Source organism: Uranotaenia lowii, chromosome 2 (genome assembly GCF_029784155.1).
Source record: "Uranotaenia lowii strain MFRU-FL chromosome 2, ASM2978415v1, whole genome shotgun sequence".
Classification (NCBI taxonomy): Eukaryota; Metazoa; Arthropoda; class Insecta; order Diptera; family Culicidae; genus Uranotaenia; species Uranotaenia lowii.
This window is the reverse complement of record NC_073692.1, coordinates 98,501,632-98,521,163: the sequence shown is the minus strand read 5'-3', so window position 1 is coordinate 98,521,163 and position 19,532 is coordinate 98,501,632. Positions and strand designations below refer to the sequence as shown.

Sequence of the window (19,532 nt, the reverse complement as noted above, 5' to 3'; positions counted from 1 at the left end):
AACGAAAAAAAGTGGCCCATGATTCCCCACTCTCCCATACTTTTAGCCAAGGAAATATTATGACAAGTCTAATTTAATGTGATTTTTCTTATCTCTACAGAAAATTGTTCTTTTTTTTTAAACATACGGGATTAAAGAAGAAAGGAAGAAAAATCATCACAGAAAATGTCAAAGATTGGTCATAGTCAAATGAGAATAGACAAAAATATTAAGGTAAAATATTCACTTATTTTTTGTTTTCGGCATCCTTTAACAAATTTCGCTTCCATAGCTCAACTTAGAATATCGGTTTATTCACAAAGAAGTTTTCACTCGTTTTATCGTGCAACCTATCATCATCACTCGAAATTCATTGTTCAGCTGATGTTTCAATAACAAATCATATGAGGATTTTTTGAAGGGATTTTCCATTTGTTTGTGCAGAACTTTCCTGAACATGTTAGAAATTGAGAAATTCACTATGACTGTTTCAACGACAATTAAATAAGCTTGCCAGATTGCCCGGCTTTATCCAGACTTGACCGGATATTGAAAACAAAATTCGGGGAAAATTTTGGTGGCTCGGATTTTGTTGAAAAAGCTCTAATTTTCTCGGATTTGTTCACTTTTCAGTTTTTTTTTGCGTCGAGTACATTTTTTGTTAACTTTGATTAGAATAATCATGAACGGAGTTTTAGAAGAATTAAATAGAATTCAAAATCTGCTGATTGTATAAAAAAATGTTTCAAGTGTGTTTTTCTAGATTTTTATCAAATAATTCCTTGATATTGACCAAAGTTGCCCTGGTTTTGCCCGGATTTTTTTTTATCAGAATTTTTAAATGAAATGCCTGGATTTTGACAGGTTTTTGATTAATATGACACGGATTTTCCCGGACAAGCTACGTGCGTGAAAAGTTTTGGCAACCTCACAATTTAAGGCAGGGGGCCAAATTGAATTAGAAATATTTTTGGCGGGTCGGACTCAAAAAAATACAAATCAGTAGGAAGTAGAGCTTAACGTTATTTATTAAAACGACAAATTTTTAATAATAAATAGGGAAAATAAAAACGAATTCATGTTATCAAAGAAAACTAAAGTTTTACACTGTTTTTATTTTTTGTTATTATTTAAATACATGATCATTTTTGATCATTTTATTGTTTTCAATTGATTTGAACTTTTTCACTGATCTTTTTTAAAAACAAAATCAGTGATTGTTTCCTTTTTTAATAAGAATCGAAAATTCTAACCTTTTTCAAACCATAAAAAGACTTTCAACTTTCTGTGGTTCGAAAAAAGTTTGAAGGCTTTTCTAGGAAAAACTGTTTTTCGTTCGAACTGATGCTACTATTCGTCATCACTTTAGTTTAAACTGGAAGTTAAAGCTAAATCACAGCAAATTTTTAAGTGAGAGAAACATATTTTAAATTGTAAATCACTGCCTTCCCAGCGTTCGACGTTGAAGCGGTATTAAATTTGTAGACTTAAAATCTTTCTTCTGTGCCCTTTTTCGAAAAGCGTTTTCACAATTTCAATTTTGTTCTCGATGTCGTTTTACCATCATTATGACATTCGCGACTTTATCAACGTTACAGTTGGCGGACCGTTATTGAAAAACTTATCCGGTACAACTGTGTTTGATGTTTACTCTTGGGCTCGAACTCGCGGACATCGGCTCAGGAGACAACAGACTTGCCAACTTAGCTGTATCACAAGACCCGATGTCCAGATTGTTTTCTACGAACGATGAAAAAACTATTCCGTAGAAGATCATAACATTGCTCCATTTTGAGCGATGTTTTTTTAAATCACAGAAAACTTCATAATTTCACAAATTTTCAAACAACTTCGTCAAAGTTACAGCTTACATTCTTTTCTAGGCTTTTTACAGCTGATTCATGCCAATCTTGTGACTATGGTATTGTGACTATTGTCAAAATTTGGTAAATTTTAACTTGACGTATTTCTTTCAATTTTGCATTTAAAAAACCTGAACACCCCTCATTTTGAAGGTGTGTGTGTGTAGAATGTTGCTCCTATTTTGATTTTGGAATTCACTCTTCAGTTGTCAAAATGAGGTCCAAGGAAGAAGAGCAGCGTTTCAAAATGTTGTTCGCGCATCGCGAAAATCCGAGCTACTCACACGCAAAGCTGGCAAAATCGCTAAAAGTTGCAAAATCAACCGTTACAAATGTAATTAAAGTGTCTGGGGAACGTTTGTCGACAGCCAGGAAGTCTGGATCGGAAGGAAATCGAAAACCGGAAGCCGCTGAGACGACAAAGAGAGTTGCCGGTAGTTTCAAGCGAAACCCTAACCTCTCTCTCCGAGATGCCGCAAATAAGCTGGGTGTATCGTCTACAACCGTGCATCGAGCCGAAAAACCAGCCGGACTATCGACTTACAAGGAGGTAGTGACTCCAAATCGCGATGATAAACATAATACGACGGCCAGAGCGCGATCCCGGAGGCTGTACACGACGATGTTGACGAAGTTTGACTGCGTGGTAATGGACGACGAAACCTACGTCAAAGCCGACTACAAGCAGCTTCCGGGACAGGATTTTTATACGGCAAAAGGAAGGGGAAAGGTAGCAGATATTTTTAAGCACATGAAACTGTCAAAGTTTGCGAAGAATTATCTGGTTTGGCAAGCCATCTGTACCTGTGGCTTGAAAAGCAGCATTTTCATAGCTTCCGGGACTGTCAACCAAGAAATTTACGTGAAAGAGTGTTTGAATAAACGTCTGCTGCCTTTCCTGAAGAAACACGGTTGTTCCGTACTGTTTTGGCCGGATTTGGCATCTTGCCTTTACGATAAAAAGGCCATGGAGTGATACGCCACCAACAACGTGCAGGTGGTTCCCAAGGACAAGAACCCTCCCAACACGCCAGAGCTCCGCCCAATTGAGAAATACTGGGCTATTGTCAAGCGGAACCTAAAAAAGACCATAAAAACTGCTAAGGACGAGCAGCAGTTCAAGGCAAACTGGCTTTCTGCGGCGAAGAAGGTGGACAAGGTGGCTGTACAAAATCTGATGGCAGGGGTTAAGCGTAAGGCCCGGCAATTCGGATTTGAAAAGCGGAAGCCTAACTGAATATTTTTCCTGAAAAAGAAATTTAATTTGATTATTTAAATAAACGATTTCATCGACCAAATCACAAAAATCACTTGACCAAATTTTGACCGTATCACCCTTTATAATAAATAAAACTTACTTTATCGTTGCTTGATGAAGATCTCACTAACGGACAAAGGAATGCCTGTTATCATCTGTAGCCCAGCGATTTTTTGATAACTCTCTCGATCCGCTCTCATGGATTTGGATTTGAAAGTGATAGTTAAATAATCAGGAAAAATGTAATCTGAAAAAATAACTCCAATATTACGTTATGCCAATAAAAAAGATTGCATCTAAGCTTTTACTAGAATATAATAAATGCTTAAAATGCTTGTTAACAACTTGAATGGTTTCCAAGCAAATGCAACTGGAAACAAGTAAAGTGCAAGTTTAATTAAGTTACTGACATATCAAATAAGCTTCGCGAGCCGCACAAAAATGTCTCAAAAGCCTCGGGTTGCTCATCTCTTATTTAAGGTCTTGTAGAGTAACAAAAGAAATCAGCTAGTTGCTCAATATTTTATTTAAACATAAATTTTTGCTGTTTTCGAATAATAACACGTATCATCTATCAAAATATAGTAATAAGTTTTTAAAAGGTGACGTTTTTGTGGATAAAACGCCATGAATTAAAGTGAAACGATACATGCTACAACAACGCATATGTATAAATTATTGATATTTAGTACACAAACACTGAATCTGTGAGAGATGGGTCACACGCAAGGTTGCCGAAATCACAGAAAAATCTATAATTTCACCGAATTTTGAGCTAATTTTCATCACAGAATCTGTGTCACAGAACACAGAATTTTGGAAATATTCACAGATTTCACAGATTTTTCAAATATTGTACGTATTTCCGAAATTATAAATTTTATATCAACATGAGTTTTGGATTCCTTACTTTTTTTTTGAAAAACATGCTAAGATTGGTAATGTAAATTGATTTTTCCTAAGTGAAATGTGAAAAAATACTCATTTCTTCGTGACTTTTCAAAGAAATTTATGCTGTTTACATCACAGAAAACCATCACAGAATTTTTGGGTAAAATCAAAGAAAGTCATATTTCTTGTTTGCAAAAACACGGAGTTTTTTTTCGGCAACCTTGGTCACACGATTGTCGCATCTGAAGCTCGGCAATCCCAAAAATTATTGTTGAAAATCCTCTCCATCCTTAAAGTGCGACTGTATGTTGCAGGTTTTGATCCAGCGGAGTCATTGGACGATACTTTTTCATCTTACGATGAATAGATTGCGCTCTCGAGGGATGATTAATAATTTTTATAGCCCGAATTGAATGATGTTTAAATGGAAAACTGTAACTGCCAGTAAAACGTCGCTTAGTGCCATAATTGACGCAATACCGTCCTCCTTAAAACTTGATAAATATTAACAAATGGCATTTTCGAATGATCACTATTCTCTGAAGTAGCATCTGGCTCTTTGAGAACTTAAATGATATTTTTCTCAATAAACCTTAAATTTTAAGCCCAATTCACTTAAAAAAATGATTATGCAACTTCGCGACGTCACACTGGAATGGGTCAGATAGATTTTATGTTTTTTTTTTTCAATTACATAATTCACTTTTGAATTCAATGAAAGCTATTATGTTTCTCTTAAGATACCCCGAATCAATTTCATTCTCCGGTTTTTCCATTTACGAAAATGCTACCCCGGAGGTGACTTCCATAAAATCTGGTCCCAAAGAATGCAAATTGATACCCAGATGACTGCCTATTTTCACAAGTTAAATACCAAGGGGCACCCTTTCGATCCCGTTTCGGTCCACAGTAGTTGGTGACATCCCCGGGGGACTCTCCATCAGTTTAACCACAACTGGCCGTGGCTCGTCGTTTCGCAGCTAAGTATCTCAATCATCGACGGTTCGATTCAGCCGGGTGTCTTCCAATAAGGCAAACGGACCATATCGTTCACATTCCTGCTCCCGCGGTGATTGAAGCGTTTCCAAAGGGCTGCCTGAATCCCCCGGAGGATCCGCACCTCTGCCGTTTTCGAGAGACTTGAAATGCGCATAGCTCGGTGCCACCCAATGGTTGTTCGTTCGTTCGGTCGGTTTTTAGGATTGTGTTCCCGTTTTCGATCAACCAGGGTTCAGGTTTGCAAAAGGCAAACCACATTCTTGTCCTCAGCTACTCTGGTCGGTCGCAATATGGCAAAAGTGGTTACACCAACGATTTCCGATTCTCCGGAGAATTTGACATGATTCTCGCTTCGAGTGGTTGTGATCGGTATGGTTGGCCGAAAAAAAAACAGAAAGAATTGAATAAAAGGGAAATTTTCTACGATGCATCAGCAGACCAACATGGATCGTGAACTCATTTACAGCTTCCTGGCTCAGCAGAAGCAGCACCCGGTTCAATCATGAGACAAATGTACTTCTGACAGGTTCTCATTGCCACGGTTCCTATGAGCTGTTTTTTAGTTATGCTCCGCAGCACCGCGATCGGTCGTTATAAAGTCCATAAATTAAAAAATGAACATATCACCGGCTGGAGGTTTTCACCAGTCTCCACTCGATGGAAACAACAGACAAGGTTTGAACGAAGGATCTGGGAAGCAATTTTCAAATTTGGTATCGATAAATTACTTCTTGTTTTCCATCGATCGATTCAGAGCGCAGAGAAGAATGATCAATGCAAACAACAATAATATGAACCGAAAAAACAGGGGTTCGTCGCTTGTCAACGTTTGTGTCCAAGTCTCTCGCGTTAATTGTTCGCTTTTTGCAATATGGGCTTCTTTTGAGGGAGCCATTTAACAACTTAGATCACGTAGCAATCTCATGATTGAGCTACCTACCTACTAAGCAACCGAAACCGAACCGTTAAACTCATCAATAAAAATTAATTAAATTTATTGACTAATTTATTACGCGATCGGAATCGTGCTTTGGCTGCTTCAACGCGACGACGTCGTCACCCAGTCCGACGATCGACGACGGCTACCGCTAATAACCCTTTAACCTTTTTTCTTATTTTTCTCATGTTAAACTTGGATCTTCCAAGAGCTCTGGGCAGGAGCTATCCGTTGCGTTGTTGAATTATCCCGATAGCACGACCTGGGCGCGCTCTTTCTCGGCTCGATCCGGTCATAATGTGTAGAAAAAGAAGACAAAAATCCTGCAAACAGTTAAAACGGAAAGTTGGGATCCGTTGCTTTCTTGCTTGCTAAGGAGTTCATTTCAACGGCTCAAGCATTCGGGCGCAATCGGTAGCCAGTGAGGCAATAAAACAACTTGTAGAAGTGCAGAACACGGGATCATCGGAACAAGGTATCTGAGTAATTGTTGTTTGGTTGTTCCCGTTCCAGATCCCTTTCAAAGGAGTTGCCGTCGAAAGTGGTCGAAGGTTGTCAAGGGGTCAAGGTAGACATCTGGATATGGTGGATTGTGGACGTCAAGGTGCATTTTTTTCTACTAGGTTCTTCTAACCGAATAACATGATAAGAAATGTTTCTTTTAAGCCCTCAGGCCTTTTTGGTTGATAGGCGACTACGACAACTTAATTAAATGAAGAAAAATGCATAACAGTGCGGTTTGGGGGTGACTTTTTCTGTCTGGACCTTTAAATTATCATAATAGGAATTCCAGATGTTCTTACTCAATCCATTCAACGTTTTTTTACTGCAACTACAGTTTCGAAATGCATTTTGAAAATACTGCATTTTCAACATTTTCAAATCTTTCATGTGATTTTCTATTTTATGATCATTTTGAAAATGACAAAAATATGAGCGTGTGAAAAATGGTTGTATTCATATCACAGAGAACTTTTAACACAAATACCTCTTACAATATAATTTAAAAAATCTGAATCGAATTGAGTGTTTTGAGGAAGAATCTGAAGATTTATGGCACAAATCTCAAAAAATATTCCTGATATTAGAATTTTTATTTGTTAAACGATGTTTCTTCATAACCGCTATTTTCAGACTTCTCAGTTTTGCGTCACATCATTTGGAAACTTTTCAATGATTGTTTTAATAACTTTAAGATGTTTAAATTTTATCAGACAAACGATATACCACCTTGCTTTGCTCAAGTTAACTTTCGATTTGCAACCAATGAAAGTTTTTTTTCCATACAGTCAGTGGTTTACAAGATAAAGCCTTTTTACTCCGTTGCGTCACATAAGGAGACTTTTCAGAGTTTTGAAAATTCTTACGGTAGGGGAGAGTGGGGATACTTGATCCCTTTTTCTTATTTTCACCATATCTTTTTGTAAAAATTTTGCAACTCGCACTCTTTTACATTTTCTGACAGCGTGTAACTTCATGTTTCTATGCTCCTAAAATTAAAACGATACTTGAACCCGTAGATGAACTAGAAGCATTTTCGTAGGAGTAAAAAAATTGCGATATTTTTGAAGTTAGGGGAGACTTGATCCTTTATTCAGGAAGTCCTAATCCATGGAAAAAATCAAACAAAACCCCAAGATAGAATGTTAATTGACTATTTTGGTCATGTTTGTTCTCATTTCACAATCTATAATTGCCAGAAAAAAAATCCTATAGCTTATTCTCAACCCTTATGACATTGCATACTTACGGGCGCAAGTTTTTATAAGCAAGAGAAAATCAATTATTTTAGCCCTTTTCTTCAGATAATTAATGGATGAATATTAGCTATTGGATAAATATTAGTAATCTCGTAATCAGCAATGACCACGATCCATTGAGAAGAAGAATATACCGGGATCATTTGTACCCATATATTAGGGATCAATTGTACCCAAAATCAACATTTTAGAAAAAAAATTCTGGGAGTTTTCAATTACTTTGAAAATATTGTATTTTGAATTTCATTTTACACTCGAAAGATTGATGTATTGGAATAAATATTTTTGTTATAATTTTCCTATGTTAGGAACATTTCATAATGATGAAAAAAGATCTTCAAGTCACATTTTGTGAAATTTTTCAAACAAAGTTCAATAACCAAAAAACTTGTTTTGTTAAAAATTTTTGAACTGCAACCATTGCTGTTTTGTTCCATTTGGCACATTTTTCTAGAACATTTGATCTTTGTACGACATTCCAGTTTGGAGATATAGCTAAAGAATCAAGTATCCCCAAGGATCAAGTGTCCTCATTCTCCCCTATTGTTTAAATTATTTTTATTCATGTCTCTTTCTTCGTGATCTTTCAAGGCCGAGTGAAAAAAATAGGATTTATTTTTTTTTCTAGTCTTATATAAACATAACATTTATTCCACTGCTACCTATATATACCTATATACAGTACAGTCCCCCACAATAGAGTGCCCCAAATGACCCGACTTTTGAAAAAGTTATACGCTGCAGGCTAAAATTGATCCTTAGCCTAGTACAAGATCTCATGCCAAATTTGGGCCAGAACGGATCACGTTTAGGGGTCGCTCAACGAGCCTAAAGTTTGTATGGGATTTTGAGACATTTTGTTCGGGAGAAACAAGAAAAACCAGTTTTTCATCAATAACTTTGGTTCCCGTCCGCCGATTTCTTTCAAAAACGGGTTTTCTTAAAGCCTAAATTATGAAAAATATTTCATGCAAAGACTGCATCTCGATAAAAGTTAAGATAAGAAAGTTATAAGGCTTCAAAAATGGGCTAACTTTTTTAACGGTGGTATTCAGCACTGTTAATGAGGCGTCAATATGTTTGACCGCCTTGACTCATTAACAGTGATGAATACCATCCTTAAAAAAGTTAACCCATTTTTGAAGCCTTATAACTTTCTTATCTTAACTCTAATTGAAATGCAGTCTTCGGATGAAATATTTTTCATAATTTAGGCTTTAAGTAAACCCGTTTTTGAAAGAAATCGGCCGACGGGAACCAAAGTTATTAATGAAAAACTGGTTTATCATGTTTCTCCCGAACAAAATGTCTCAAAATCCCATACAAACTTCAGGCTCGTTGAGCGACCCCTAAACGTGATCCGATCTGGCCCAAATTTGGCATGAGATCTTGTACTAGGCCTAGGATCAATTTTAACCTGCAGCGCATATCATTTCACAGGTTTTGAATTTCCCATACAAATTTGGGGCAGTCTACCCCACAATCATTAGTCACTTAACGTATCCTTTCACCACAAAATGTTCGTTTATTTGGGTGTTAGTAGACAAAATTTCAAGCTATGCATGAATTTGAATCACTTCCTCTTTGAATATAAATATGTTGTTATTTTCAATTTTGTTAAAAAAATAACATAGTTTATCGAAATATAGAAGTCTATGGCAACACCCAAATATCAACATAGAGTTGAAAAATTTTCAAGGTCTCTCGAATCCTAATTTTAAAAGTTTAGTTGAGGATAACAGTATAGAATTCAAGATTTGAAAAGTGCGAATGTTTACGAGTAAACAAGAATTACCTACAATGAAATGCGAACAGGATTGCTACCGAACGTCTAAAGGATCCGAACCATTCTACAACTCATCGAAGCTGAGTATCTTTTGATAAGTGTTTTAATAATTTCTTATTTACAGCATGAGGATATGCCAGGTGACTAGTGTATAAAAATTTATTTCTTCACCTTTTACGCCCCCAGAACTGAATTTTTGAAGATTTTTGTTTTCAAAGGTTTGATTTAGTATTCCCAAATTGTTATTTGTTTACTGCGTTCTTTGAATCATCGTTATTTTGAGCAAAATATAGAATATCGTTGGAAAAGTTTAAAGTTAGAACATCTGAGACAGTTATTAGATATTTTGTTTTTAAAGACTTGCTGAAATAAAATTTAGCAGATTCGCTCCACTTGACTAACTAAACCAAATTATACTAATAAGATATGATGACTGTGTGCTGATGTGGATGTTCTGTCCGGGTATGCACTTGATTCGAGGTTTTTAAAAATAAATTACAAAAAGGCAAAATTCGCGTTTTGATAAGATAGATCGTGTCCGGTAATTGTGTTTTATGGATTATTATTGCGTTACCCATTAAAAATTGGATAAAATTTAAAAAAAAAATAGATTAAAAGCTTATTTATGGAATCATCATCAATCACGACAGGAACTTACTAAGAGAAAAATTTGAATGCACGTGGAGTTCTTCAACAAATTTCCTACGTAGAGTTAAAAAATTCACCTCCAAACCAACTGACCGTAAATGTGCGGCTGAACAGAGGATCTTAAGCAGACTGAGGATAGGTCATACCCGTTTAACCCACGCTTTCCTATTCGATAGGAACTCCCCACCTGTTTGCCAATACTGTGGAGTACAACTCACTATCCAGCATATTCTTGCTGATTGCAGGGGATTTGATTCAGCAAGGCAGAACAACAATATCACTGGAGATATTTGCGATATACTTAGTTACGACCCAGCAAAAGAAAAAGCTATTTTAAGATTTCTTAAGGATGTTGAATTGTATAACAAAATTTAATAGAATTAGGTAGGTTAAGAATTTCTCGGACACGAATGCCAAAAAGTTGGTAAAATGTCCCAAATTAAATAAATAATAAATAACGACAGGAACTTATCTGGGGCGATTGCTATAAATACATATTTCCAACATCGTTCCACAAATGCTTTAGGGAAACGAATTTAGTTGCATAGAAATATGCTAAATAAGTTGTCATATGAGATTTCTTCGAAGCAATCTGGAAAAACTCAAAGAACTTGCGTGAGATAACTGAGAAATCAGTTCGCGATTTCTTATTTTCAGTAGAAAATATTTATAAAAACATGATAATGACTTTGAAAAAATTGTACAAAACGAGTTACATAGATTTAAGTGAAGTAACAGCAGCATAAGCTCATCAAGTGAAATTTTGTTAAATGTTATAAAAATCCAATAATTACAAAACGTAAAACATCTAGTGGTCAACCTATGTGAAACAAAAGAATTTTAAAAGATTTTTATTCTGAATTTTTTTTTATTTGTTTCTGATGATAAGATAATTGACATAATTAATACTTATTTCTTTATATCTATACAAACTAGGTTCCATAGAATTATCACTTGTTCAAATGTTGTTTGATTATCTTTTATTGAAATGGTTTTGATACATTTTGAAAAATAATCGGTTGGTTTCAATCCATTGATTTTTTTTTAGTAACATATAACTGTATTGCAACTAATAAGATAATCGTCGATAGAAATGCTTGATGAATTTATTAGAATTTTGTATCAGAAACAATGTCTTTTTCATGACACAGTAGAGGCGTTGGTGAATTTATGGTAGAAAACTTAGATCGTTACACTAGTCAAAAGTGTCCCCTGATCATATCCTTTCACCCAAACCTCCAACCCAAAATTGGTTTGCTAGGATGCAGAGGTGACCTCGGTCCTAAAGTGCAACATTTTTCTTTCATCCCTTTCTCTGTTTTCCAAACCTATCTATTGACTACTAGGACGTAACCGGCGCCGTTATTGATGTGTAAAGAGAGAGCATCAGTTTTGGGCATTGTGAATGTTTTGTCAATCCCAGGCACCATTCATTTGACCTCTGAACAAAATTGATGGCCTCGGTCAATCACGGAGTAGCAACCATTGGCGGAACTGTGTTCTACGGAGCCACGCCTGCGATCGTGGAATTTGAAATGAGGATAATGAGAAATAATAGATCAAAACAAAGCTTTGAAGAAGCTATTGAGAGATTTGTTTAAGAAACATAGAAGCATTTCAGATTAAACGATTAAAGGTGGATGTGAGTAGTCAATCAAGCTAAGCTAAGCTATATAGAAGTCTATCGCAACACCCAAATATCAACATAGAAATCAACAAGATTCTAGCAAACATTTGGGGCATTCTTTGCTAGTATACATTCAAGAGGCATGTTTTGTTTTGCTTGAGGAAAAGTGACCCATGATTGTGTGGAATTTGGTGGATGCTGTAACAATTATGGGTCACTTAAATTCTATTTTCGCGTTTTATTAGTTTGATTTGAAGAATGTAAACTCGTATTTTGTGCTTATATAAGACCAATTCATTTTGTTAGAATCTTTGTAAAACCGACATAAGGGGCTTAACGGTTTTATATTGGAATTTCATGCGAAAATTCGGCAGATGATAGTTAACTTATGATAAAAACTATTCAAACGGCAATTTTACTGCTATCAAGCGCAGACACCATATTTTTAATGAATTTTGATGATATTTTAGATTCACTCAAAATAATAGTAAGAATTAATTTCTTTTAGTTCAGTAATTATCAGCAGTTCAAATGATCAGCGACTAATGATTTTGTATGGCCCATGATTGTGGGGGACTGTAGTCAAATTACACATGATAAAAACAAATAATTGCTCTTCATCTTATTGACTTGTAAAGTGGTGTGTCCTGTAAATTTTTATTGAAACAATAAAAATATCGGGAGAAGTTGGACTTATAGAAAAGCTGAAGGAACAGTTTTTTTTTATGGAAAATGATACAAAAGATTACATTAAAGATTCTTTGACTTCCTTGAAAATCTATCCTCTCCTGATAGACTCAATATTTATTTTTGTTAAAAAAAAGGTTTTTGTAAAAAAGGTTGAGAACGATTTATCGAACATAACATGAAACCCTCAGAGCCAAAGTTTGATAAGCGCATAAAAGCTATTTTCGAGAAAATTCGTTTCAATGTTTTCTAGTTGCTTTATTTACATATGATTTCCTCGTTGATAGTTTTTTGAACTTTTTTCCCTGAGGTTCTTAACGCCTTAAAAAGGAGGAACTGCAATTTAATGTTAGCTATTTGAAAAACCATTGCTTACCTACTTTTCCTGTTATTCATATACTTCAACATTATTATAAGTTTCAAAAATACATTACTGATTTTAGAATCGTCAAAATGTGAATTTTAATTTTATTGACATAATCTTTAAATTTTGATTAATGAAAGTATGCCCTATTTTGGCATGTCCGTTTAATTCGCATTGTTTGAATTTGGGTCAATATTAAGTACAAAAATTTTAATTAAACTCTCATTGAAAAGAAAACTGTTTATCTTAAAGCTTTGCACATCATTCATCCTACTTAATGCCGTTTTTTTCATTGTGTTGAAAATTTTAATACGATTAACAAATGGGTATAGGACTCACTTTTGTAGTGCAACTGCATAACATTTTTTTATTGCATAAAATCTCAAAAAAAAAACTCATTTTACATTAAAAAGTAGCAAAAATATTACTGAACTAATAGAATGAGCCTCAAATGAGATCCTAAATTCAATTTTTTATCTCCATCTTGGCATACTGTTTTGATCAAAATGTGCATTAGTTTTGGAAACTTAACAAAAAACATTTTGAACACGTTCTATTATTCTGGTTACGGGCAAGCTTGCCGAAATCACAGAAAAATTTGTAATTTGACAGAATTTTGAGCAAATTTTCATCACAGAATCTGTGTCACAAAACATAGAATTTTGAAATATTCACTGATTTCTCAGAAATTTTGAATTTTGAATGGAATTTCAAAATAAAAAATTTAGGGGCTTATATTAAATTAAGATATCTTACTTTGAATTTGAAAAGTATGATGAGATTGGTAATGTAAATGGATTGTCCCTACTAAAATGTTAAAAAGACCTAATTTGTCATGAATTTTCAATTAAATAAAAGGAAAAAGCATCACAGAAAATCAGCACCGAGTTTTGGGGTAAAATCACAGAAAGTCAGAATTTTCTTTCTTACGGGTGTATTTTCTGGGAGGCCCCGTCACATCAAAAACGGATGACGCTCTCTCCTACAAGTTAGCCGCTCAGTTTCGCTACACGTTACCAATGTGGAAGTTCTCTCTCTTTATTTTCTTGCTAGGAAAAGACCAACGTATTAACACCGTTCGTTGCCACGCTCATTTTGGTAGTTTTACTTACCGGGCCCAAAGAAGTTCTTGAAGCGTGAAAGTTAAGAGGGGCAGTTCCAAAATTTAAAACGCATGGCGAAACTGAGCGGCGAACTTGAGTAAAAGGGGGTCACCCATTTTTTATGTGACACGGCCTTCTAGGAAATACACCCGTCACCCGAAAATGGGATCCATGGTAACGAACGTGGTTGTATTGTTGCTTCACTGTTCAGTTATTCAATGCTCCCCTTAGCAATCGACGACAGCTCCTATCGTGTTTGGCTTAGGAGCTGTTTCTTAGCTCTAGTTTGAGAGAATCCTTAACTCTTTGTTTTGCTCAAGAAAACTTTAGCTCATGCCTACAAAGAAGCTTGAGATTGTTTGTCAATCGATTCAAATTAATTTAGCTTGTTTTGACAGATGATGTTCGAGTCAACGCCTGCTTTATTTTTGTAGTTTTCTCAACAGTAAAGGGCTTAACTATCACATTAAACATTGGAATCGGTTAATTTTCTTTCATTAAGACTGTTTTTATAATAAAATAGCTGGACTGTTTGGTTTCATCCGGGTTTATCCGGATTTTTATTACAAAACTAGGGAACAATCCGAGCCGGCCCGGTTGCTCGGGTCTCATTTATAAATGCCTGGATTTTGCCCGGATTTAAAAAACAGACATACACTTATTCACTTTATTTGGCAAATCAAACAAAAAACAAACAAATTGTGTTGTAAAATTCAATAATTTATGCCTCAGATACTGACATTTTTGAGCAAGTTTCAAAAAAATAAGCATCAAAGGTTTTTTTTAATTAAATTTTTAAGTAATTTTGGAGTTTTGACAAAATTTGACCGTATATTGCCGGAATTTTCGACATCAATTTTGAAATAATATGCCCAGATTTACCAGGTTTTTATATAAAATTACTAATACTTGTTCGACCCGGATACGTGCTGCAGACATTCTGGCAACCTTATTTTATAACAATCTAAAACATGCTTGCCAATTACACCTTTCAAAAATGGTTACACCTTTCATTCTTTAATTTGATGCAGATTACTGTCCTTTGAGTTACAAAGATTTGAATTTAGCCTCCTAACACTGTGCTTGAACATTTTTTCATTCGTTGGAATCGAATCTCTCAGCAAGATAAAAAAAGGATTACTTCTGACCGGAACTAATGTACATAGTTATAATTGCAATTTTCAAAAATAATTTCCCATTGAAAGTTCGGCTATTTTCTTTCCATTGTAATACCAATGATCAGACGTATTTTTGCTGTACTTTAAACAAGTTAGCAATGAAATGCTTCACGGCGATGGTGCACGTAACAGGAAGGCTGGAATTTAAAAAGATCTGTCAACTATACTAGAGGTGCCATGATTGTTTATACCGTCAACTGGGGCAACATGCAACAATTTTCAACTTCAATGGCTTCTAAAAAACTTATGTTCACAGTTAATCCTACCCCTTATGCATCAAAAATTTTAAGGATGATGGAACATTTAATTGGCGTAGTTAGAAAAATTATTGGTTTCATTAGTTATTTTTAATTTGCGATTTTCCCCCTTCTTAGAAAATGGGGTAACTTGCAACAAACTGTGTTTTTAATGAAAAATCTTATGAACACGTATGAAAATTTGTAGTTTTGAATATATTTGAGATGCCTTAAAGACCATTACGCATGAAAACACCAATTGCAGTAATTTGTTGGTCTTTAAAAACTAATTTTCACATTTTATCTGAAAACAAGGAGACTGCATACATTTAGGGGTTAAATAATACCACGAAATATTCTAGAAGCTGAAATAATAAAAATAAATGTGTGGGTGAATGAAATATCAATGTTTACAAACAAGTGAAGCAAAACATTCATATTCTAGCATTTGGAAACGAGATTTACTAGGTGTTTCTTGGATTTGCATTTTGTTGCATTTTACCCCATATACCTAAATGAATTTTAAAATTATTTATTTTAAAAGATTGGGTGAAAGTTCGAAAAATATTTAAGCCCCAACAGGGTTGGTATAGCATGAGGAAACCAGTAGAAAGTTTGTAGATAATATTACCAAGCCAATCCGTCATACTGGGCAAAGTTTTTTTCGGCATCGAAAAATGTTAAAATTGGTACATTTATTGCTCGATTTTTCAATTTTTTTATAAAAATATTTTTTTTTTAAAACTTGCTTAAGATGCGAGAAATAATGTCATCATCATTTTGTTATCATTACAAGATAACTTTATTACAATACATTAAATTAAAAATTGATTCAGTGTGGTGTTATATAAATGTTGCATCTAACCCCGCTGTTGCATGATGCCCCGTTTGACGGTATTTACTTTTTTTTTCAATTTAATAGCTTTGTGTCTTTCGCGACTTTTTCCAACGATTCAATTGGAGGGCAGTAACATTCTTGGGCTTGCATTGAGGAACATCCGCTTAGTAGGCAAGTGTTCTGCCATTTGACCTATTTCATAAACCCAGGTGAAAATAAAACAATTGATTAACATTCAATTTTCAATAAATCAATCAGGTACCTACATTTCCTAATTCCCACCGCTATATTTAAAATTAAATTGACCAAATAAATAATGGGTGTAATTAGCATAAAATCATTGTCAAAAACATAGTACAAAACCCTCTGAAACTCAGCTTCACGAAACTAACAAGTCAGAGGGGCAGAATGTTTGTTTCAAAAATTAACTCTTCCTTCTGAAAAAGGTTTCCCATAATCGGTTCTCAGCACCTTTACCGTAGCTTCGCTTAGCTCGTCCAGGCTTCAATCGATTCCGAACCGGTCTAACCCTATAATTAGCGAAAATTAAGTAACGAACCAACCGCTCACTAATATACAAACGGTTTGTTTCGCACTGCGTTGAAAAAAAATAAAAACAATCTAAAATTTGATGAAATTTTGTTGTTTTTCCTTTTATTTAAGGTTTTTTTAAATTTTACTAAAGTGGTTTGATTGAAGAGTAAACTCTGCCGTAGGTGTGATAAATAGAGTTTTGTTGAAAGGGTAATTTTTAATAAACACTTTCGAGCTTGGTTGGGAAAATTGAGCAGTTGATGAACCGAAATGGAAGGAAGAACACTGATGTTTCGATCATATTGACCCAGACAGTTAATTTTTTAACAACTTTTCTTTTCTCTTTCCATTTTCAGAAAACCGTGATACGAATGAAAATAAATAAAACAGTTTAATCCCGTTGGAATATCAAATAAAGAAGTGAAGTGTTGAATTTCGGAAAACAGGGAAGCGCAAATCGGAATCAAAATTTACAACATCGCTCGGCTAGCCGATCTCGAAGCGGCCACATCCGGCAATCGCCGTCCCCAGCACCCAATACAGCATCCAATGGGCATATCGGATGAGGCCAAGCTGCTGGTAGTCGGACCGGACGATCTGCCCCATGAGGCCCGCTCAGCCCTGGGCAGTCCGTTGTTGGATCAGCGGGGTGGCATTAGCGTTATTTCGTCCGGGGGTTCTTCGAGTTCGCCGGGATACGGGGGCAGGAGCCATCTGATGAGCAGTCCGGCCGGGGCCAGCAGCGGCATGGGTGGGGACCCGAATAGTCCGCTGTCGGATCAGCACAGCGACGATGGCGGAGACGAGATGATGACACCAAAGAGGAAGCAGCGGAGGTACCGGACCACCTTCACTAGCTTCCAGCTGGAGGAGCTGGAGAAGGCGTTCTCCAGGACCCACTATCCGGATGTGTTCACCAGGTAGGTGTTTTACAAATTCTTGTTCATAATATTTCCAACTTAATAAATAAAAGACCGGAAGGTTTTATAATAATAAATGAACAAACTCGTAATGCTCTGCTAATTATCGATACCTACACCAAAAAATCAGTTATCACTCCAATCATGAGCTCTCAACATTTCAACGTTATTGGCTTGAGATGTGAACGCCATTGGGGCTGATACAATTGTGATCTCTGGAGTTGTCTTCCCAGCTCAACCGCATTGCGTATAACTAGAAACAAAAAAACTTTTCACGTCCCTCCCTATCCCATCATAGATCAAAGGAGCCAGGCAGCCAAACCCATAGAAGAGGTTACAAAAATTCAATGCCTATTTAAATGATACGGTCAAAATTTGGTGATACGGTCAAAATTTGGTCATGGAAAAACGCGTGTAAATCGGTGAAATCGTTTATTTGAAAAATCAAATTAAATTTCATTTTCAAGTTTAATTAGTATAAAAATCAGGATAAATATTCAGTTAGGCTTCCGCTTTTCGAAATCCGAATAGCCGGGCCTTACGCTTAACCCCTGCCATCAGATTTTGTACAGCCACCTTGTCCACCTTCTTCGCCGCAGAAAGCCAGTTTGCCTTGAACTGCTGCTAGTCCTTAGCAGTTTTTTTTTGTCTTCTTTAGGTTCCGCTTAACAATAGCCCAGTATTTCTCAATTGGGCGGAGCTCTGGCGTGTTGGGAGGGTTCTTGTCCTTGGGAACCACCTGCACGTTGTTGGCGGCGTACCACTCCATGGCCTTTTTACCGTAATGGCAAGATGCCAAATCCGGCCAAAACAGTACGGAACAACCGTGTTTCTTCAGGAAAGGCAGCAGATGTTTATTCAAACACTCTTTCACGTAAATTTCTTGGTTGACAGTCCCGGAAGCTATGAAAATGCTGCCTTCAAGCCACAGGTACAGATGGCTTCCCAACCCAGATATATCTTCGCGAACTTTGACAGTTTCATGTGCTTGAAAATATCTGCTACCTTTTCCCTTCCAAAATAAAAAAATTGCCGTATAAACCTCTTGTCCCGGAAGCTGCTTGTAGTCGGCTTTGACGTAAGTTTCGTCGTCCATTACCACGCAGTCAAACTTCGTCAGCATCGTCGTGTACAGCCTCCGGGATCGCGCTTTGGCCGTCGTATTTTGTTTATCATCGCGATTTGGAGTCACTACCTTCTTGTAAGTCGATAGTCCGGCTCGTGTTTTGGTTCGATGCACGGTTGTAGACGATACACCCAGCTTATTTGCGGCATCTCAGAGAGAGAGGTTAGGGTTTCGCTTGAAACTACCGGCAACTCTCTTTGTCGTCTCAGCGGCTTCCGGTTTTCGATTTCCCCCCGATCCAGACTTCCCGGCTGTCGACAAACGTTCCCCAAACACTTTAATTACATTTGTAACAGTTGATTTGGCAACTTTTAGCGATTTTGCCAGATTTGCGTGCGAGTAGCTCGGATTTTCGCGATGCGGGAGCAAAATTTTGATACGCTGCTCTTCTTCCTTGGACGGCATTTTGACAACAGAAGAGTGAATTCCAAAATCAAAATAGGAGCAACATTCTACACACACGCACACACACCTTCAAAATGAGGGGTGTTCAGGTTTTTTAAATGCAAAATTGAAAGAAATACTTCAAGTTGATATTGACCAAATTTTGACCTTATCACCTTTTAGCAAATCTCTGTGCCGAAAATGCGCTGAAAAGTGTAGTGAATCGAAGATGATATGATTGGAAAAGCACAAATGACTCGAGCTCCCAAGCAAAGTGATGTATGACCAATACATTCAAGCGAAACAAGGAAAACATTTATTGGGATTTTCATCGTAATGGATAATTTACCCAAAAAAAATTTTTTTTTAGAATCAAACTTATTGCAACATTCTCATCTCGGCTTGCCAGTCCGAT

General features: G+C 36.1%; 1 protein-coding gene across 1 annotated transcript in view; it reads left to right on the top strand.

The window, feature by feature from the left end:
• Window positions 1–19,532, top strand: part of LOC129745540 (homeobox protein aristaless-like) — a 171,191-nt gene that overhangs the window by 65,871 nt on the left and 85,788 nt on the right. Inside the window, exon 2 of the mRNA XM_055738660.1 lies at window positions 17,044–17,607. Coding sequence (XP_055594635.1) covers window positions 17,237–17,607 — 371 coding nt within the window. The 5' untranslated portion in view covers window positions 17,044–17,236. The remainder of the gene's footprint in view (window positions 1–17,043; window positions 17,608–19,532) is intronic.